At 35.7% G+C, this 15,362-nt stretch overlaps 2 protein-coding genes and 1 long non-coding RNA gene across 7 annotated transcripts; 2 read left to right on the forward strand and 1 right to left on the reverse strand.

Moving 5' to 3' along the window:
* Positions 1–244: 244 nt before the first annotated feature.
* Positions 245–12,833, reverse strand: si:dkey-9i23.6 (uncharacterized). Its single transcript, XM_058771357.1, has 7 exons — positions 12,634–12,833; positions 11,283–12,251; positions 11,045–11,130; positions 3,588–4,182; positions 3,385–3,472; positions 3,117–3,301; positions 245–2,534 (listed from the first exon to the last, which is right to left on the reverse strand). The coding sequence occupies exons 1-6, from the start codon at positions 12,652–12,654 to the stop codon at positions 3,153–3,155; spliced, it is 1,908 nt and encodes a 635-aa protein (XP_058627340.1). The 5' UTR covers positions 12,655–12,833; the 3' UTR covers positions 245–2,534; positions 3,117–3,152.
* Positions 5,114–9,615, forward strand: LOC131537779 (uncharacterized). 5 transcript variants are annotated; one of them, XR_009270399.1, is made up of 8 exons: positions 5,114–5,598; positions 5,709–5,795; positions 5,937–5,987; positions 6,387–6,950; positions 7,431–7,562; positions 8,885–8,972; positions 9,071–9,190; positions 9,318–9,615. It is a non-coding gene; the product is annotated as an uncharacterized LOC131537779 (long non-coding RNA). The 5 variants fall into 5 exon arrangements; XR_009270392.1 differs by having other exon boundaries at positions 6,401–6,950; XR_009270424.1 differs by having other exon boundaries at positions 5,119–5,598; positions 6,387–6,475.
* Positions 12,834–13,665: 832 nt separating the features above from the next.
* Positions 13,666–15,225, forward strand: tmem187 (transmembrane protein 187). The gene has a single exon (XM_058791930.1). The coding sequence runs from the start codon at positions 13,789–13,791 to the stop codon at positions 14,557–14,559; it is 771 nt and encodes a 256-aa protein (XP_058647913.1). The 5' UTR covers positions 13,666–13,788; the 3' UTR covers positions 14,560–15,225.
* Positions 15,226–15,362: the final 137 nt, after the last annotated feature.

The following is a 15,362-nucleotide window of genomic DNA, read 5'->3' on the forward strand; positions in this document are numbered from 1 at the left end:
TTAACCCATTTAATCCCACCGGTCACAATAGTGACCGTAAAAAAAGGTTTTCATTCATAAAGCTCTAAAAACCTTACTGACTGATTGTTTAGTGCACTTCCTGCAAATATGGAAAGAATAACGGGTCTCAATTAAATATGTGCAGTGTCACATGGTTAGTGCAAATTGTCACATGACCAGAGCAGTTTATTTCCTATTTGCACCTTGAGAAGATGATGTATGCATCAAAGCTCCAAAACGAAAGGCTAGTAAAGTATGTTAACATAAAGATATGACAAAGATTTTTGTACACATTATCTTTAAAGTGTCTGGTATTAATATATGCGTTCGCATATATTCAGTTTTGTTGAGTGTGGTCATAGAATGAGTAAACATCTTGATGGTCACAATAGTGGGATAACAGTGAACTTAGGTATACAATACAAATCCAATGGCAGTTGTTAGGGAAAATTACACTAAAATGTTGCAATGACAAAATATTGCACTAAATTAAAAATTCAAATGTTACAAATAAGTTACAATATTGATGTTGTAATACTGGTAGCAATAATATAACAATTGTTGTATAAGGGTTTTTTATGCATAATAGTAGCCCTAAAATGTGATCAAACAGTTTAAAATAGCTGGGCTAAGATATATCACAATTTTTATGACTGCAGAAATATGTTAATTCAGTATAGGCTACACATTATCCCACCGGTCACAATTGTGACCTACCATAAAACACCATTTTTCACACACATTTCCGAAAAAAGAAAAAAAATATATATATATATTGATTATTTCAATGGGTTACTAGTGACACATAATTTGGATATTTTCATGTCTGGGAAAAATTTGGGATTAAACGGGTTAAAAATAAAGGTCCCAAAAGGGTGTTTTTGCAGTGATGCCTAGAAGAACCTTTCAGTGAAAAGTTCCTAAATTAAACATTTTAAAGAATGTAATAATATAAAGGACCTTTTTAGAATATAAAGAACCTTTTCTGCATTTGAAAGGTTCCATGGATGTTCAAGGTTCTTCATAGAACCGTTGATGCCAATAAAGAACCTTTATTTTTAAGAGTTTGTAAATATTTAGGAGACCAGATTTATCAAATTGAAACCGGCGAGATTTACTAGATCAAAATATCATTGAAATCTCACTTGTGATCTACGAATTAAAAACAGGAATAATATATTTTATTATGGGTTTTGGGGGGGGGGGTTCCATATATTAATATCATAATTATAATGAATGATATATTAATATCATAATTGTAATTATAATGAATGATGTTTTGTTTATAATACACACAAACAGTATTACTTTAATGAAACATTTAATAGTTTGTACCTTGAAACCGATAGCGGAGTGTCATTTAATTATTGGTTATAAAGGTAAATCTCCTCAGCGCCCTCTTTTGGTAAAAATAATAATGACACGATTGCTCCGATAACCAAGCGATTGAGGAGCGATTTGGGGACAGTATGGTTACCACCATAAGTATATAAATACAGGGGAAAGATGGCTTTATCTCACTATCCTTAATGTAACACAGTTTTGGCCAAAATTATTAGAACAGTGGTATTTTCACCAGCTAAAAAATGGTTTTAAGTCAGTTATTTCTTGCTTGCGGGAGATTTCTTGAAGCATCTTGGAGACGTTGCCACAGTTCTTCTGGATTTAGTCTCTCTCAGTTTGTTCTGTTTCTTCATGTCATTCAGACAAGACTGGAAGATGATCAGATCAGATCTCTGTGTGGAGCACTGGCTGTTGTCAGACAAAAATCTCACTGGATTATTACAATTAATGATTGTTTGGAAATGTAAACTGATATTTCCTACTGACACACTACAAAAAAAAGATAGAAATACATTTAAACTTAAAACTTTTAGCTGGTGAAAATAGTGTTCTAATCATTTTGGCCACCACTTGTGTCGGTTTAATAAAAAAAGATTTTATATAAAATCTATTTGCCTTAAACTATTAATCCAAATATATATGCTACAAAAAGGCCCAGGTTAAATAGATAAGGATATTCATCCAGGAACACTTGAATACAGTATTTCATTCATTCTCATGAGCACATTAAGCACAAAACTGAATTCAGGGAGTGTGATAAACAACTCAACGGATGGAAATGAAAACACATTTTAAAACATGTTGGTGATTTACAATTCATTACAATTCATTAGTGGAATCTAAATACAGCAAAAGACACACACATGATATTACATGATAATATTACATGATATTTTGCATAATTGCATAATAATAAGGACTGTGGAAAAAGACTGATAATTTACTGCACTTTACAGTTAATCAACAGTGGTGAATGAACAGGTGTATTATTCATTTCAGTAGTAAAACCAAATGTGTATATTGACATAGCAAATCATTATATTAATAACTTTTTGAAAATTAAAATTATTAAGAAAATAATTATGTGAAAAAGATTTGTTCTTTTTAGTAAATGGATTATCTACTGTAATGTCCCCCATCTTTTGCACACCAGTAAATTTCCAGTCGTTACAGTCGAGGTATCTTTTAATCTGCCGAGGAAGTATAAAACAAGGCACACCATTAATACAATGATCACATGAACAATGAAAAAGATTTGATGCAATATGTGACCCTGGACCACAAAACAGTCTTAAGTGTAAATTTTTCGAAATTGAGATTTATACATCATCTGAATATCATCTGAAGCTGAATAAATAAGCTTTCCGTTGATGTATGGGTTGTTAGGATCGGACAATATTTGGCTGAGATACAGCTATTTGAAAATCTGGAATCTGAGGGTGCAAAAAAATCTAAATATTGAGAAAATCGCCTTTAAAGTTGTCCAAATGAAGTTCTTAGCAATGCATATTACTAGTCAAAAATGAAGTTTTGATATATTTACGGTAATAAACTTACAAAATATCTTCATGGAACATGATTTTTACTTAATATCCTAATGATTTTTGGCATAAAAGAAAAATTTATAATTTTGACCCATACAGTGTATTTTTGGCCATTGCTACAAATATACCCCAGCGACTTAAGACTGGTTTTGTGGTCCAGGGTCATATACGGTCTTTCTCTGTTGGTGCGTTGCATAGACTAATGACTACTGCTATTACTTTACTGACCTGACAAATGCAGATGATAGATCTGGTACGGTCAGGTCAGAAGTGGTATGGATGTGACGGTAAACGCAGAGGTGGAGATGTGGAAAAGGGGATGCTGTGACGTGGTGGAGATGTGCTGACAGGAGATTCATTCAGGATTACCGGGGGAATCTTGTAGAATATGGCGCTCAACGTTTCTGTTTTTACTGGAAGAGAAAACGAGTGAAATAAATTTCATGTTCATTGCTCTCATTCAGTAAATACATTCCAACCCTCAGCTTTTTCTCACCTTTTTTGTGCTTTTTAGGTGGTTGGTGGTGTCTCTTGCTAAGACGAATTCGACTCTTGAGGGCAGAGTTGTCCAGCAATTCAAAGGACTGAGAGAGAGAATTTTTTGTCACTTATTAAGTTAAAATAAAAAAAATGGTCTCTAATATTAACATAAAATTCCAGTTACTTTCACTACAGAAAATGTACAAAAGTGTTCATCACCTTCACTACTGAAAAGTCCAGCGGAGCATCTGATGCCTTTCTTTTCATTAATGGAAAGTCATTTTTGGGAATAATATACATGTCTACACAGTCATAGATGTCATCTGATTTGTATGACTCACGAGCCCTTTGTTGTATTGCATTATTTGTTAGCAGTGCCTTAGGTATAGCAAATATGTTTGCATCCCGTTCCACTTGTTTTACATCCAAGTCACTGTTCGCTTTTGCTACATTGTCCTCTTGAGGATCACTAACACTGTCTTGATTGTCCTTTATGTCCTCTGACTGGTCCTCCTCTGGTGTCTTTGTGTCCTCTGACTGGTCCTCCTCTGGTGTCTTTATGTCCTCTGACTGGTCCTGCTCTGGTGTCTTTGTGTCCTCTGACTGGTCCTGCTCTGGTGTCGGAAGAGGAGCGTCGAGCTGAATGTCCTTTTCTGGTTGTAGAACATCATTTGTCATTGATTGATCACTAGTGTCTTTCTCAGCTGGACTTTCTTTGATGGGCAAGTAACTGAGCCATTCGCTGCCTGCGAATATTTCTTCCATTAAGTTGATCGGTTCAAGATTGAGTTTGAAGTCTTTTAGGGTAAATCTTCTGCTCAGAAAGACAAGAAATATTAGATTAATTTAATAAGTCAACTGAACTTGAAACACAGGTTTGATGGTTTTATTTGAATGGTTTTAACTAGCGCAAACTAGGTATTTTTATCTCTTAATGTAGTATTTGTACATTCAAAGCTTTGTTGTTCCCTCAAAGTATGATACAGTTATTTTAATGAACAAAGCACTTATGTGCAACCCGAGATATCAACAGAGGCTACATATTTCCCCAGTTAATTCTTTGACAGATCATTGCCGTTCACTTTAACAGGTTTTCCTTGTTTAGGAGTCTCATTTTATGTGGACTAACATGCAGCATTACAGAGTATAGGAGAAACAGATCTCGGTAACCATTTATTTTAAGGTGTCCTTGTTACAGGTTACATACTTACTATTATAATAACAATTAATAATGAATAATTACATGCAAGTAACCCTAAACTAAACTCTATTCCTAACCCTAACCAGAGGCGTCATGCCCATTCAAAGCCCATTCAAATTTTTGAGCCAAGTGGATTTTGAATGCAGTTGCCAAAAGACCAAATATAGCTGATTAATATTTTTTTATATTTGATACAATATATTTGATTAGAACGTTCAGTGCACTGTGCGTCTATCATCAGCTGCTAAATTCAAATCTGCGTTCGCTGGCGCTGAGCCAGAGACAGACGCATTATAACCAATCACACACCATGCTGTTGAGCTTATGAATGCAGTGACCAATCAGAGGTGTTCAGATGAGTCATCGCTGAAATGCCTGTGTTTTCTTCACCGACTCACTGACTGAATACCTCTTTCTGGCGAATTCTGGTCAGACACAAACAACAAAGTGCAAATGTGTGTACGAATCTGTAAGATATTAATTTCATAGTGTAAACAGCTTCAGTGATTTTAATGGGAGTTTTTGAGAGTGCTTGAACTCTAGACTGTCAGTGAAAATGTTCTTTGATAAAGTAAATGTTCTTTGCTCTCTTTCTTTAGGCTACAATGAAAATGTTATGATTAACTTAGTAGCCTAACTCGCAATGTTTTTATTCACATTAACTTTCAATGTTAAATTCACATTAAATATAAAGTCAGTCGTATTAAAAATATGTTATGGCATGACACCCATAAACAGACAGGTTTTTATGCATAGATTATATTATTAGGTTACTTTGACCATCGCCCACTACACAATCAGCAGTGTAATATTTGCAGTGTTAAAAGTTATTAATTCCCAAAGAGTTGAATTAACAATCTACAGTGTTAAACAGTACTGGTGTTCAGTGTTGTCACACGGTGTAATATTTATGTAATTTCACTTTTACACTTAAAGTGTAAAAACAAAACCCCGAACTGATCTGATCCGCCCCTCAAGCACCGCGGCCTCAAAGCGACGACGCCATTTTATCTTCAGGCGACCGACACGGTGAGTTGCATTGCTTTTCTCTTTATAAAATTACACGGAAGAAATACTTTTTGTTGAGAATTTGGTGGTGAACACATTTAGAAATTACTAACTGCGAGTGTTTTTGTCAGGTTTACAGTGTTAAGTTCGTGAGGTGCAGAGATGCAAGGTTAGCCTGTGTGAAAGTTTCTAATGCGGGCTCGATTTTCTGAAATAAGGTGATTTTACGTTTAAAATAATTTTTGGAATGTGTTTACAATTTATGTTATATATATATATATATATATATATATATATATATATATATATATATATACTTTTAGCTTCTTTCATTTTGGTTCGTTGACTGGTTTTACTAGGAGTCACACATTTGGGCGGTTTTCTACTCAGAGGAGAGAATTCATCAAAAGGTAAATTTATATTTGTATTTGAAAACATTGAGTGCTTTGAAACAGTGATAGTGGGACTGTTAAACATTTACGCGCTAACAATTTAGTTTTTGTGACGCATAACACCGTGTTGAAGTGTCTTTCTGCAGACGGAGCTGTGTAACGCGGGACATTTAACGTTACCAGTCAGTTAATTAACGTTATCTAATGCAAAACTGTGAAATTAGAGCTCGTTTAAAAACTTCGTTCGCAAAGTACGTTAAACTGTAAATCAGTCAGTCTTTCCTTTGTGTAATTTTACTTATTTTTACTCTATATTATGATATTTACTGAATATGGTATTATCTTACTTAAAATATGATGTATGATCATGAAAGCAATTCACATACTGACTAATATGCTGAATTATTCCAATACTAGATGTCTTAATACAGATTGTGAAGAAGCCATCCATTGTGCAGTACTGGTGTGGGAACAGAACCATAAGGGGAAGATTTTCAAGGTTGAAAGTAATACAAAACAACACCACTGTTTCGTGAGAAAGCACAGAGAGAGTCTATCCCATAGGCTTTTGAATACTGGTGTTTTTCCATTTTAGTGTAAACTAATTAAATGTTGCAGATTTGATGTAACCATTTTGATGTAGTCATTCTTGAACAATGGTGGATCTGTCCAAATCCCACCAATAAAAATAGGCCAAGTGGGCTGGTAATAAATTGTAGCAAAACCAGACAAATTTGGTTAGTAAAAAGGTATAAAAAAGATGTATGGACAGATAGAATTAGAGGCAGTGGATGAGGCGGCTGTCTTCTCGGCTTTGTTACTTTGTTTAATAAAGTCTTATTTTGGCAGCTGAAACTCTGCTTTTTGAGCTTCTCTGACTCCATTGAAGAAATCTACTCTCGTGCCACGACACCTTAAGTGCCCATGGGCAGAGCATGCTTGAAACCAGTCTTTATCAATTCATATGGCATGCTATTTTGGGTAAATAATGTCCTAAATACTTCCAGATGTACAAAGTTAAGTTTTAATTTAGAAAGATATGTCTGAATCTATCTGTATTTTCTTTTCACATTATAAATAATAAATTATTAGTAAGAAATTCTAAACGTGTTAATTTATTCTAATGTAACTAGTACACCATGTTCATTTTAAGATGCCTTATTACTCATGTCACTCATTAAAATGATATAAATGTGTTTAATAATCAGATTAAATAAATACTTAAATTGTTTCAGGAATGCCTCCATGTGAATATTGCACGAGGTTTTGTGTCTATTAACTTTAACAGTCGAATTAAGGATGTAAATAAAAATAAGTTTAATTTGACACCTGTATTATAGACAGCTCTCAGCATACTCAAAATTAGGGGTAATCACAATTATTTTACCATATTTACAGTCCTAATGTAAATTAAATTACTGAAATAAGTGTTTTTTTATTTTTATAATTCTTTTTCAATAGAATTGGCCCAGACTTCTGCAGTGTCAAGTGAAGGAAGCTCCTCTCATAAGATTGCAAACCTGGAGTCTGATGACACCGAGCGAGAGTGATGGAAGCCCTTCAAGAAAGGAGCAGAATGCTGAAGATGATTGGGTTGGGTTGATGATGATGTTGTGGATAGGGTCTTTAAGACAGCTCTATTCATTTATACTGTTATCAGCACATGTTGAAGTAGATTCGTCTCTTGTCTCTGAGATAATATGCGCTGTTAATGCAGCGTTAGAAAACTCCGTCAGTTTTTTTACTTTCACTTTCTGTATGACTGAAGTTAAGACGTTCACCGGCATAACTATTGCGCAAAGTTTGCACGTTGCTTGTGTGATATCTATTGGCTCACCTTCATGGTTTAAAACTACATGAATACATGAAAGAGGAATCAATTCAGTATGCCGCACTGTCTGAAACACATCTCTATGCATGTGTGCGCTTCGGGTGTGTGCGAGTACAGCGCGCAAGTAACGAATTGAGTTCTGTTTCGTTTCTTCTTGTGGTTTTAAATAGATTGAAAGTGTAAATTGGCAAATTAATTTGCGAATCACATGCCGAACGGTGGGGTCTGGACCTGGTCCGTATATCACGGATCAACTGCGATCCGTTTAAGCCCTATGACAGATCAGAGCAATCTTTTATTTACTAATTTAACCATCGTCAAATTGCTACTCGATATCAATCGCATACAACAAAATAAAGAGTAATTAGAAAAATCATTTACGCACAATAAATAATAGAGCGTCATATCTATACACATTTTCCCCAGAACTTTCTCGCGACCCGGTAGGAATTCTTCCACGGCCCGGTAGTGGGTCGCGACCCGGTGGTTGGGGACCTCTGGTCTACACAACTACCACTTTGATGCTTCAAGAAGTTCATAAAGAGATCATAAAAGTAATCCTAATGAATCGAGCGGTTTAGTCACAATTTTCTGAAGAGACTCGATCGCTTTATACAATGAACAGATTTAATTTTTTTTTTTTTTCACATTTAAACATTGATCAGGGATCATAAACAGAAAAATTGGACTAAACCACGTGATACGTATGGATTCGATCTCTTTATGGATTAGATCTCTTTATGAAGTTTATGAATTATCAAAGTGGTAGTTTCGTGGACCGTCAATCAAGGGACAGAAATCTTATATTCTATTAAAATATCTTCAGTTGTGTTTCAAAGGTGACGAAAGTCTTGGTTGAGTAAACGATGGAATTTTCATTTCTGAACTAACCCTGTAATAAAAGAATGTGGCCTTGTGTCTTGTGTTTGTTCACTTGTGCATCACCCAAGATGCATGCTAATGCCAGGTGTGAACAGAGCCACTGTGTGACTACACAATCAGTTTAGCAGAATGGTTCCTGAGAGAGATATTGTCATTATCTTTATTTATTTATTTAATTTTTTTATTTAATTTTTTTCCCAAGAAACCAAGTTCCTGGCTTTTCTCAAGACCTTCAAGGACCCGATTGACCTTGGAATCGGCTGTAAAGGAGGACGAAACCGATGTTTAAGGTTAGACTATATTTCAGAATAAGATTATCTATATTCATTTATTATCTGTATTCTGTATTCATGCATTTTTTGCTGAAGTTGTCATATCTGTTATTTAGAATGGGACAGCGATATTGCATCAATTTGTCTCCTACTTCATTTGGTTCCACCATCGCCACAAGGCTGCAAGGGACCTGGAGAAATGTCCTCCTATCAAGCTGAAAAACATCTTCAAAAAGGTACATTTCTGTCACTACCTATTGTCTGCCTCAAAATATTGCCAGATGTGTTTTATATGAAAGATTAATAAAAATAAAATCAATTGGAGAGCTGACCTTAATTGTTATTTTTGTCTTTGAACTGCAGGCACTAACCAGAAGAACACCTTGATTGCATAGAAGAGACCACACAGCCATACCTGCTCGCTGATGGGACAACGAACATCATTCATGGATGCTACACAACTGTCGACAAGTATCTTGCTGCAGTCTTGTTCAAATCTACCTGTCATACTTGTAAATTTGATGATTTTATATGTTTTATTAACTATTTTATTTCCGTGCAACACTTAATGAATGTGACTGACTAATTAACCTCTACACATCTGGTATATGCTTTAAAGTTGCCACTTTGCCCATTTGTTAAATAAACGTTGGAATTTGTACATCTGTCTCATCAGACTCTTGATTTTATGTCTAATCTTGTACATTAACACCATACAATAGCATTTTTATTTTTGCACTGAAAAGAATACTTTATTAATAACACTTAAAACAACACCAGGGGTGTTAAATACCCCAGAGTGTAAAATTTGAACAACAATTGCAAGTGTAACAATTTACACTCGGAGTGTAATTTTTCTACACTGTAAGGTGCTATATTAACACTGAAAATTCAACACTATGAATGGTGTACTTTTAACACTAGACAGATTGGGACCATATATGATCTTTAGTAGTGTTAAAATTGACACTTTAAGTGTTAAACTGACACTGCGTTTTTTTTTACTGTGTATCAACATAATCTATAAAGGTGAGAATCAAGATATTTCATGATATAGTTTATGCGTTTGGGAATGTTTCGAATAAAAAGGAAAAAATAAATAAAACATAAGTGCTGTTATGGCTGCTGTGTGTCACATGACGAACACCCCCACCCCATTCGTGCCTCCTCACAAATAATGAGTGCATGAAGCCCCTGACCCTAACCATATAGTAAGTACATGTAGTTAATTAATATTACTCAGTACTTAAATGTATAATTACACTGGAACAAGGACACCTTAAAATAAAGTGTAAGCCAGATCTCTAGGCCTACAACGTGCATGTTTGTGTTTGATTTGTTCCATCACTTCAGATAAAAGGAATGTCACAGAACTAGAAATAAGTGCTCTGATTTATAAATAGGTTGACTGGGCAATGCTACAATCAAGGAAGTGTTGTAGATTTTGTAAAACATAGTTTCAAATAGAAAAAGGTTAAAAGATAATATGCATATGTCTGTATATAATTTGGCTGTTTATAATCTGAAATGCATAACTGTCCTATTAAAAGTAATTCTCTCCATAAAAACGTTCTGAAAATGTTGTTGTTTGAGGTTTTGTCATTAACTAAACCTAAAACTATTCAAAATCATTTTAGTTAATTGAAATGAATATGAAATAAAATAAAACAAAGATGACAAAAAGCAAGTGAAATAAAAAAGTAATAAAACTGCTAACACTAACACTAATTATATTTATAAATATTTTGGTTGCACTTTATTTTACAGTATGTGTGCTTACATGCACTTACAATGTACTTACCTAAGAAAGTACTGTATATAAGGTTAAGGTTAGGTCTAGGGGTAGGTTCAGGGTTAGTACCTAGTTATTACCCAGTTATGGGGATCACCATTATAAGCACATAGGATGTACATGTAGAACAGGACTGTAAAATTCCATAAATATTTTTAAGAAAAATGACAAGAGCACAAAATGAATTAAACTTAAACTAAAATTAAAATAAAAAGTGAATTCAAATGATTAACAAATACCATAACATTGTATAAATAATACTAAAATAACACTGATTGATATGTTTAGCATGTCTCACCTGTCTAAGAAAACATATTTCCCCATTTTTGCTGGAAGTGGTGGTGGAATATCTTGAGCCTCGGCTTCCACCTCCATGGACTTCAGCTGCAAGATGATTCATTGTGATTTAGGTTTGAAAAACAACCCAATGAAAAGTGCAATAATTAAATATGAACTAAAAAAAGTTAATTGTTAGTCACAACATTCTTAGTGTAAGAGATCTGACATACATTAGAAGTATGAGGAAGTAAACATACGTTTTGTCCTTCTTCTTCTTCCACGCTGTCTTGGGTGCTCTTGCTGCCAGTGTGCTCACAATCATGTTTATCTTTAAACTTTACCATCAGTTTTTGAGTAAGATTCTTCATTTTGTTTTTCACACCTTTCTTTTGGGTTTTGGTGAGCGAGTTGTCCTGTTCCACATTTCCGATGCTCATGCCTGAATACTTAGCAGCTTTGCTGATGCTTTTGGCTGGCATTGCATTTGTAAAGTCTTCATACTTTTCATATTCCCGTAGGTTTGAAATACTTGGAGCTGAGAGGGGTCTCTCTTCCTTAGGCTTGCGGGCTACAGGATCTGAAGCGGACCTTGTTGTCTTGCCTCTAACATTCACAGCAGTTTGATGGGTTAGAACCCTGCTCGTATCCATACTGACTGGTTTTGAAGGACCACCACAAGCTTCATCTAGTGGTTCATGCTTCAACCCCACCTGTGCAGAGTTTACTTTATCAGAGGACACAGAGATTAAAGATGTGTGTGCAGATGTTTCTTGAGATTGATTGTTAGGCACTAATGCTGCTCCAGCCACATGCTCTTCCTTCTCTTTGCTCATTTTGTCCTCCAAAGACTCACTTTCTCTTGGCTGACAACTTAATTCTGCCACCTGGGTTTCTATAGACATAGAGTCAGGGAGTAAACTCTTCCTCTCCCATTTAGGAAACGCATCTGGAAGCTCTTTGACCTCTTCAACAGCTTCATTTCCATGTTTTGTTTCAGAAATCCTAGTTGCTTGCTCCTCGTCAGATCTGACTTTGCTATCTTTCCTGTCTTCTTCATTTTTTATTCCTTCTTCAGGCTCCAGAGAATGGTAAAACACACTTTTACAGGCTGTTTCTGGATGTAATTTAACACAGTCTGTTTTGGGATGTTTGTGTTTTAGATTAAGTTTTGCCAGCATAGACTGCAGTTTTGGAATATCATTCCGCAGACCATTCCTCACATCGCTCTGCATGAAAAGAGACATATTATGTTCTTATAATATAAGTTTATGGCATTATTCACCTTTTTAAGCACTTTCAGTGAACAGTTCTTATGAATATGCCTTTTTTATTAACATTTTAATAATCTAAGGAAACATTTTCCACTATAAAGAACTTTTTGTGCAATGGAAAGATTCCATGAGTGTTAAAGGTTCCATTGATGCCAAACAAACCTTTATCTTTAAGAGTGTATTAGTACTAATAGTACTACTTTGTATTTTGTTTACAATACTTGTGACATCCCATTTACTCTTATATATTACATATACAAATCTTATCATATTTGATCTTTTTGTGCTCTTTAAAAAAGCAATCTTATCTATACTATCTAGCATCTATTTTTCATACCTTTGCTGTTTGTTCCGCCATAGTCTCTCATTTCATTCATCCTTTACAGCTCCTTTACAAGTCATATCCAGCATTGCTTCATCAGTCTGAAGTGTATTAAACCTTATGGTCTATTTTCTTCAAACCACTCAATAGCACACACAAAGCAGTTGTGCAACCTGTGTGAAGCACCTTGTTTCTGTGCCTTCCTCTCTTAGTCACTGCCTTCTTCCTTTTATAGTCAAGCATTTCTGTGCTGCCAAAACCTGTTTTCTAAATCTCAGGACTGGCCAGCTAGAAGTAAGCGTATTGGTCAGGCAAACTTGACAAACGGGAATGTCTGAGGAACTCCTTCTGGGACTTTCCACTTAATCTTTGAACTACATTCTTGATCTTAAATTAACACTAATGCTAATGACCCATGTACACTATACGTTCATATATAAACATTTCTCAGCACACTTTTACAGATAGATATGTGCTCATATACACATCCACTCCAGTGAAAACATGTTTACACTGCTTACTGTATACTGTGCTGTAAATAGTATACTACAGTGGTTCTCAGCCTTTTTCATGCAAAGGCCCCCAATATTCAAAGGCCTAATGTTTAATTGGGTAAGAATTTGTATAAATATTTTTTACTTTTTTCTACCCCATTAAAATATTTTGAAGTAAAAAATTTATATTTAATGTACTTTTAAAAAATAATGTTATTTGATTTCATTAATTTACATGGCTTGCATATTTTGGCATAATCCAGGGGTGCTAAACCCACAAGCCCCGCAGAGTTTCGCTCCAACCCTGTTCCAACACACATGCCTTAAAGCCTGAAGGACTTGATTGTAGTAGGACTTTTTGTAGCTTTCCAGTAAGCCTAAAGGATTGGGTGCTTTACAGGAACTGAGTTTTGCAACCCTGGGCTATTCCATATTCATACAGGAAATCTGCTCACTGTACACAAATAGCCTTCATACTGCATTTTACAAAACTAGTATGAGCAGAATGGTTGAACAGAATTCCCAGCTCACTGTCGCAACCAATGAAAGGCTACAGTGGTCGTCACGTGGTGATCTTGATTGCGGAAGACAAACCAGTGTTTTGTACTTTGTACACAACATTCCACATGTTTTGTTACTGTACTTTTGAACGGGATTCTCTCTTTTTTATTAGAAAATGGCGATGTCAGCGCTCGTCCACGTCCTCATACCCTTCCTGCTTTGCATTGCGCTTGCAAACACTCACATTTTCGACAAAGTTTTGGTGGATGTCACTTATGATCACTATGCGGAGAAGAAAGTCGACAACCTTCCTGCTTTCTTGGCCATGCCGTTTAACTGTCTGATAAACTTGGGATACATATTATTAGGTATTTACTGGATCTTGCAACCGATGTCAGACAATAGAGACACCCGTGCGGCCGTCTACACCAAAGACATTTTTGGGCTAATGGCAGTCGCCTATGGCCCGGTGCAGTGGGTCCGCTTGGCCACCTTGCGGCGCGCGCCCTCTGTTTTGGACCAGTGGTTCACTTTACCTATTTTTGCGTGGGTACTGGTGTGGTGTCATGTCATTGAGAAAGGCTGGTCGTCCCGTTACGCCTTGATGGTGGAATCGTGCTCTGTCCTCAGCTATGGACTGGCGCTCTTTCACGACCGAGGGTTTGAAGTAGCTCAGGGTTTTCACATCGCCTTCGCCGTGTTCAAAGGCGTCCGAGCGCAGATGAGCCTCGGAGACACCGCGTCCATGCGCTACCTCTGCTTGGCCCTGCTGTCCTGCGCTGGTTTCGTGCTTCTCAAGCTTCTGGATCATTCTCTTGCAGAGTACTGGTTGTTTCAAAATCTTACTGGACATTTCTGGTCCAAAGTTTGCGACATTCTGCAGTTTCATTACAGCTTTTGTTTTCTCTCTCGCCTTAGTGAAAATGCGCACAAACGCTCTTCATAAACGCACATACATTTATTTAGCTGAATAATAAGGCATTGAACATAACATGTACGAACCCTAGTTTTGTCTTGTCTTCAACAGTAATACGGTATTATGTAATTGACATGTAGCCTACACATATGTACAAATTCGATTAATGTGATCAAAGATTTGTAAAATCACAAACTAATTTGATGCTCTTTGTTCAGTTTTATGTTCAAAACAGTGTCAGAAAATAACTGTAATTAATGGATTTTTAAGGAAAACTCAAATATGTGAAATACTTAGATTTCATCTCTTAGAATACAGTATTATCAAATCAATCTATTGTGTGTGTGTGTGTGTGTGTGTGTGTGTACAATTCATAGAAACAAACGTGTGTGTGTGTATACAAACTCACTATTTGAGGCATTTTGATTGTGTGTGTGTGTGTGTGTGTGTGTGTGCTTGTTTATGTGGTTTATGAGGACACAGGTATTACCACGGCAAGGTGATTTATGAGGACACATTCGGTGTCCCCGTAATTCAAAAGGCTTCAAAATCATTCAGATTGAGTTTTTTTTTAAATCTAAAAATGCGCAAAGTTTTCTGTGATGGGTTGGTTTAGGTGTAGGCCGTCAGAAAATACGGTTTGTGCTGTATAACCATTACGACTATGGAGAGTCCCCAATAAACCATAAAAACCAACGTGTGTGTGTTTACAAATTCACTATTTCATGTATTTTAATATGTGTGTAGTTCATGATGTCATGTCCTAAGCTTCATTCTCAGGTTTGTCAAGTTGAAGATGAATACAAAATGAATGTAAATGCACAATATAATTA

This window comes from Onychostoma macrolepis, chromosome 01, assembly GCF_012432095.1.
Source record: "Onychostoma macrolepis isolate SWU-2019 chromosome 01, ASM1243209v1, whole genome shotgun sequence".
Taxonomy (NCBI): Eukaryota; Metazoa; Chordata; class Actinopteri; order Cypriniformes; family Cyprinidae; genus Onychostoma; species Onychostoma macrolepis.

What these genes read in the sequence shown, in the direction of transcription:
- si:dkey-9i23.6 (XM_058771357.1), bottom strand. Translation starts at nt 12,654, where the DNA reads ATGGCGGAACAAACAGCAAAG. An exon ending in TGGCGGAACAAACAGCAAAG is followed by an intron (nt 12,252 to 12,633) that starts GTATGAAAAATA and finishes CTTTTCATGCAG; the next exon opens with AGCGATGTGAGGAATGGTCT. An exon ending in TGGACTTTTCAGTAGTGAAG is followed by an intron (nt 3,473 to 3,587) that starts GTGATGAACACT and finishes TCTCTCTCTCAG; the next exon opens with TCCTTTGAATTGCTGGACAA.
- tmem187 (XM_058791930.1), top strand. Translation starts at nt 13,789, where the DNA reads ATGGCGATGTCAGCGCTCGTCCACGTCCTCATACCCTTCCTGCTTTGC.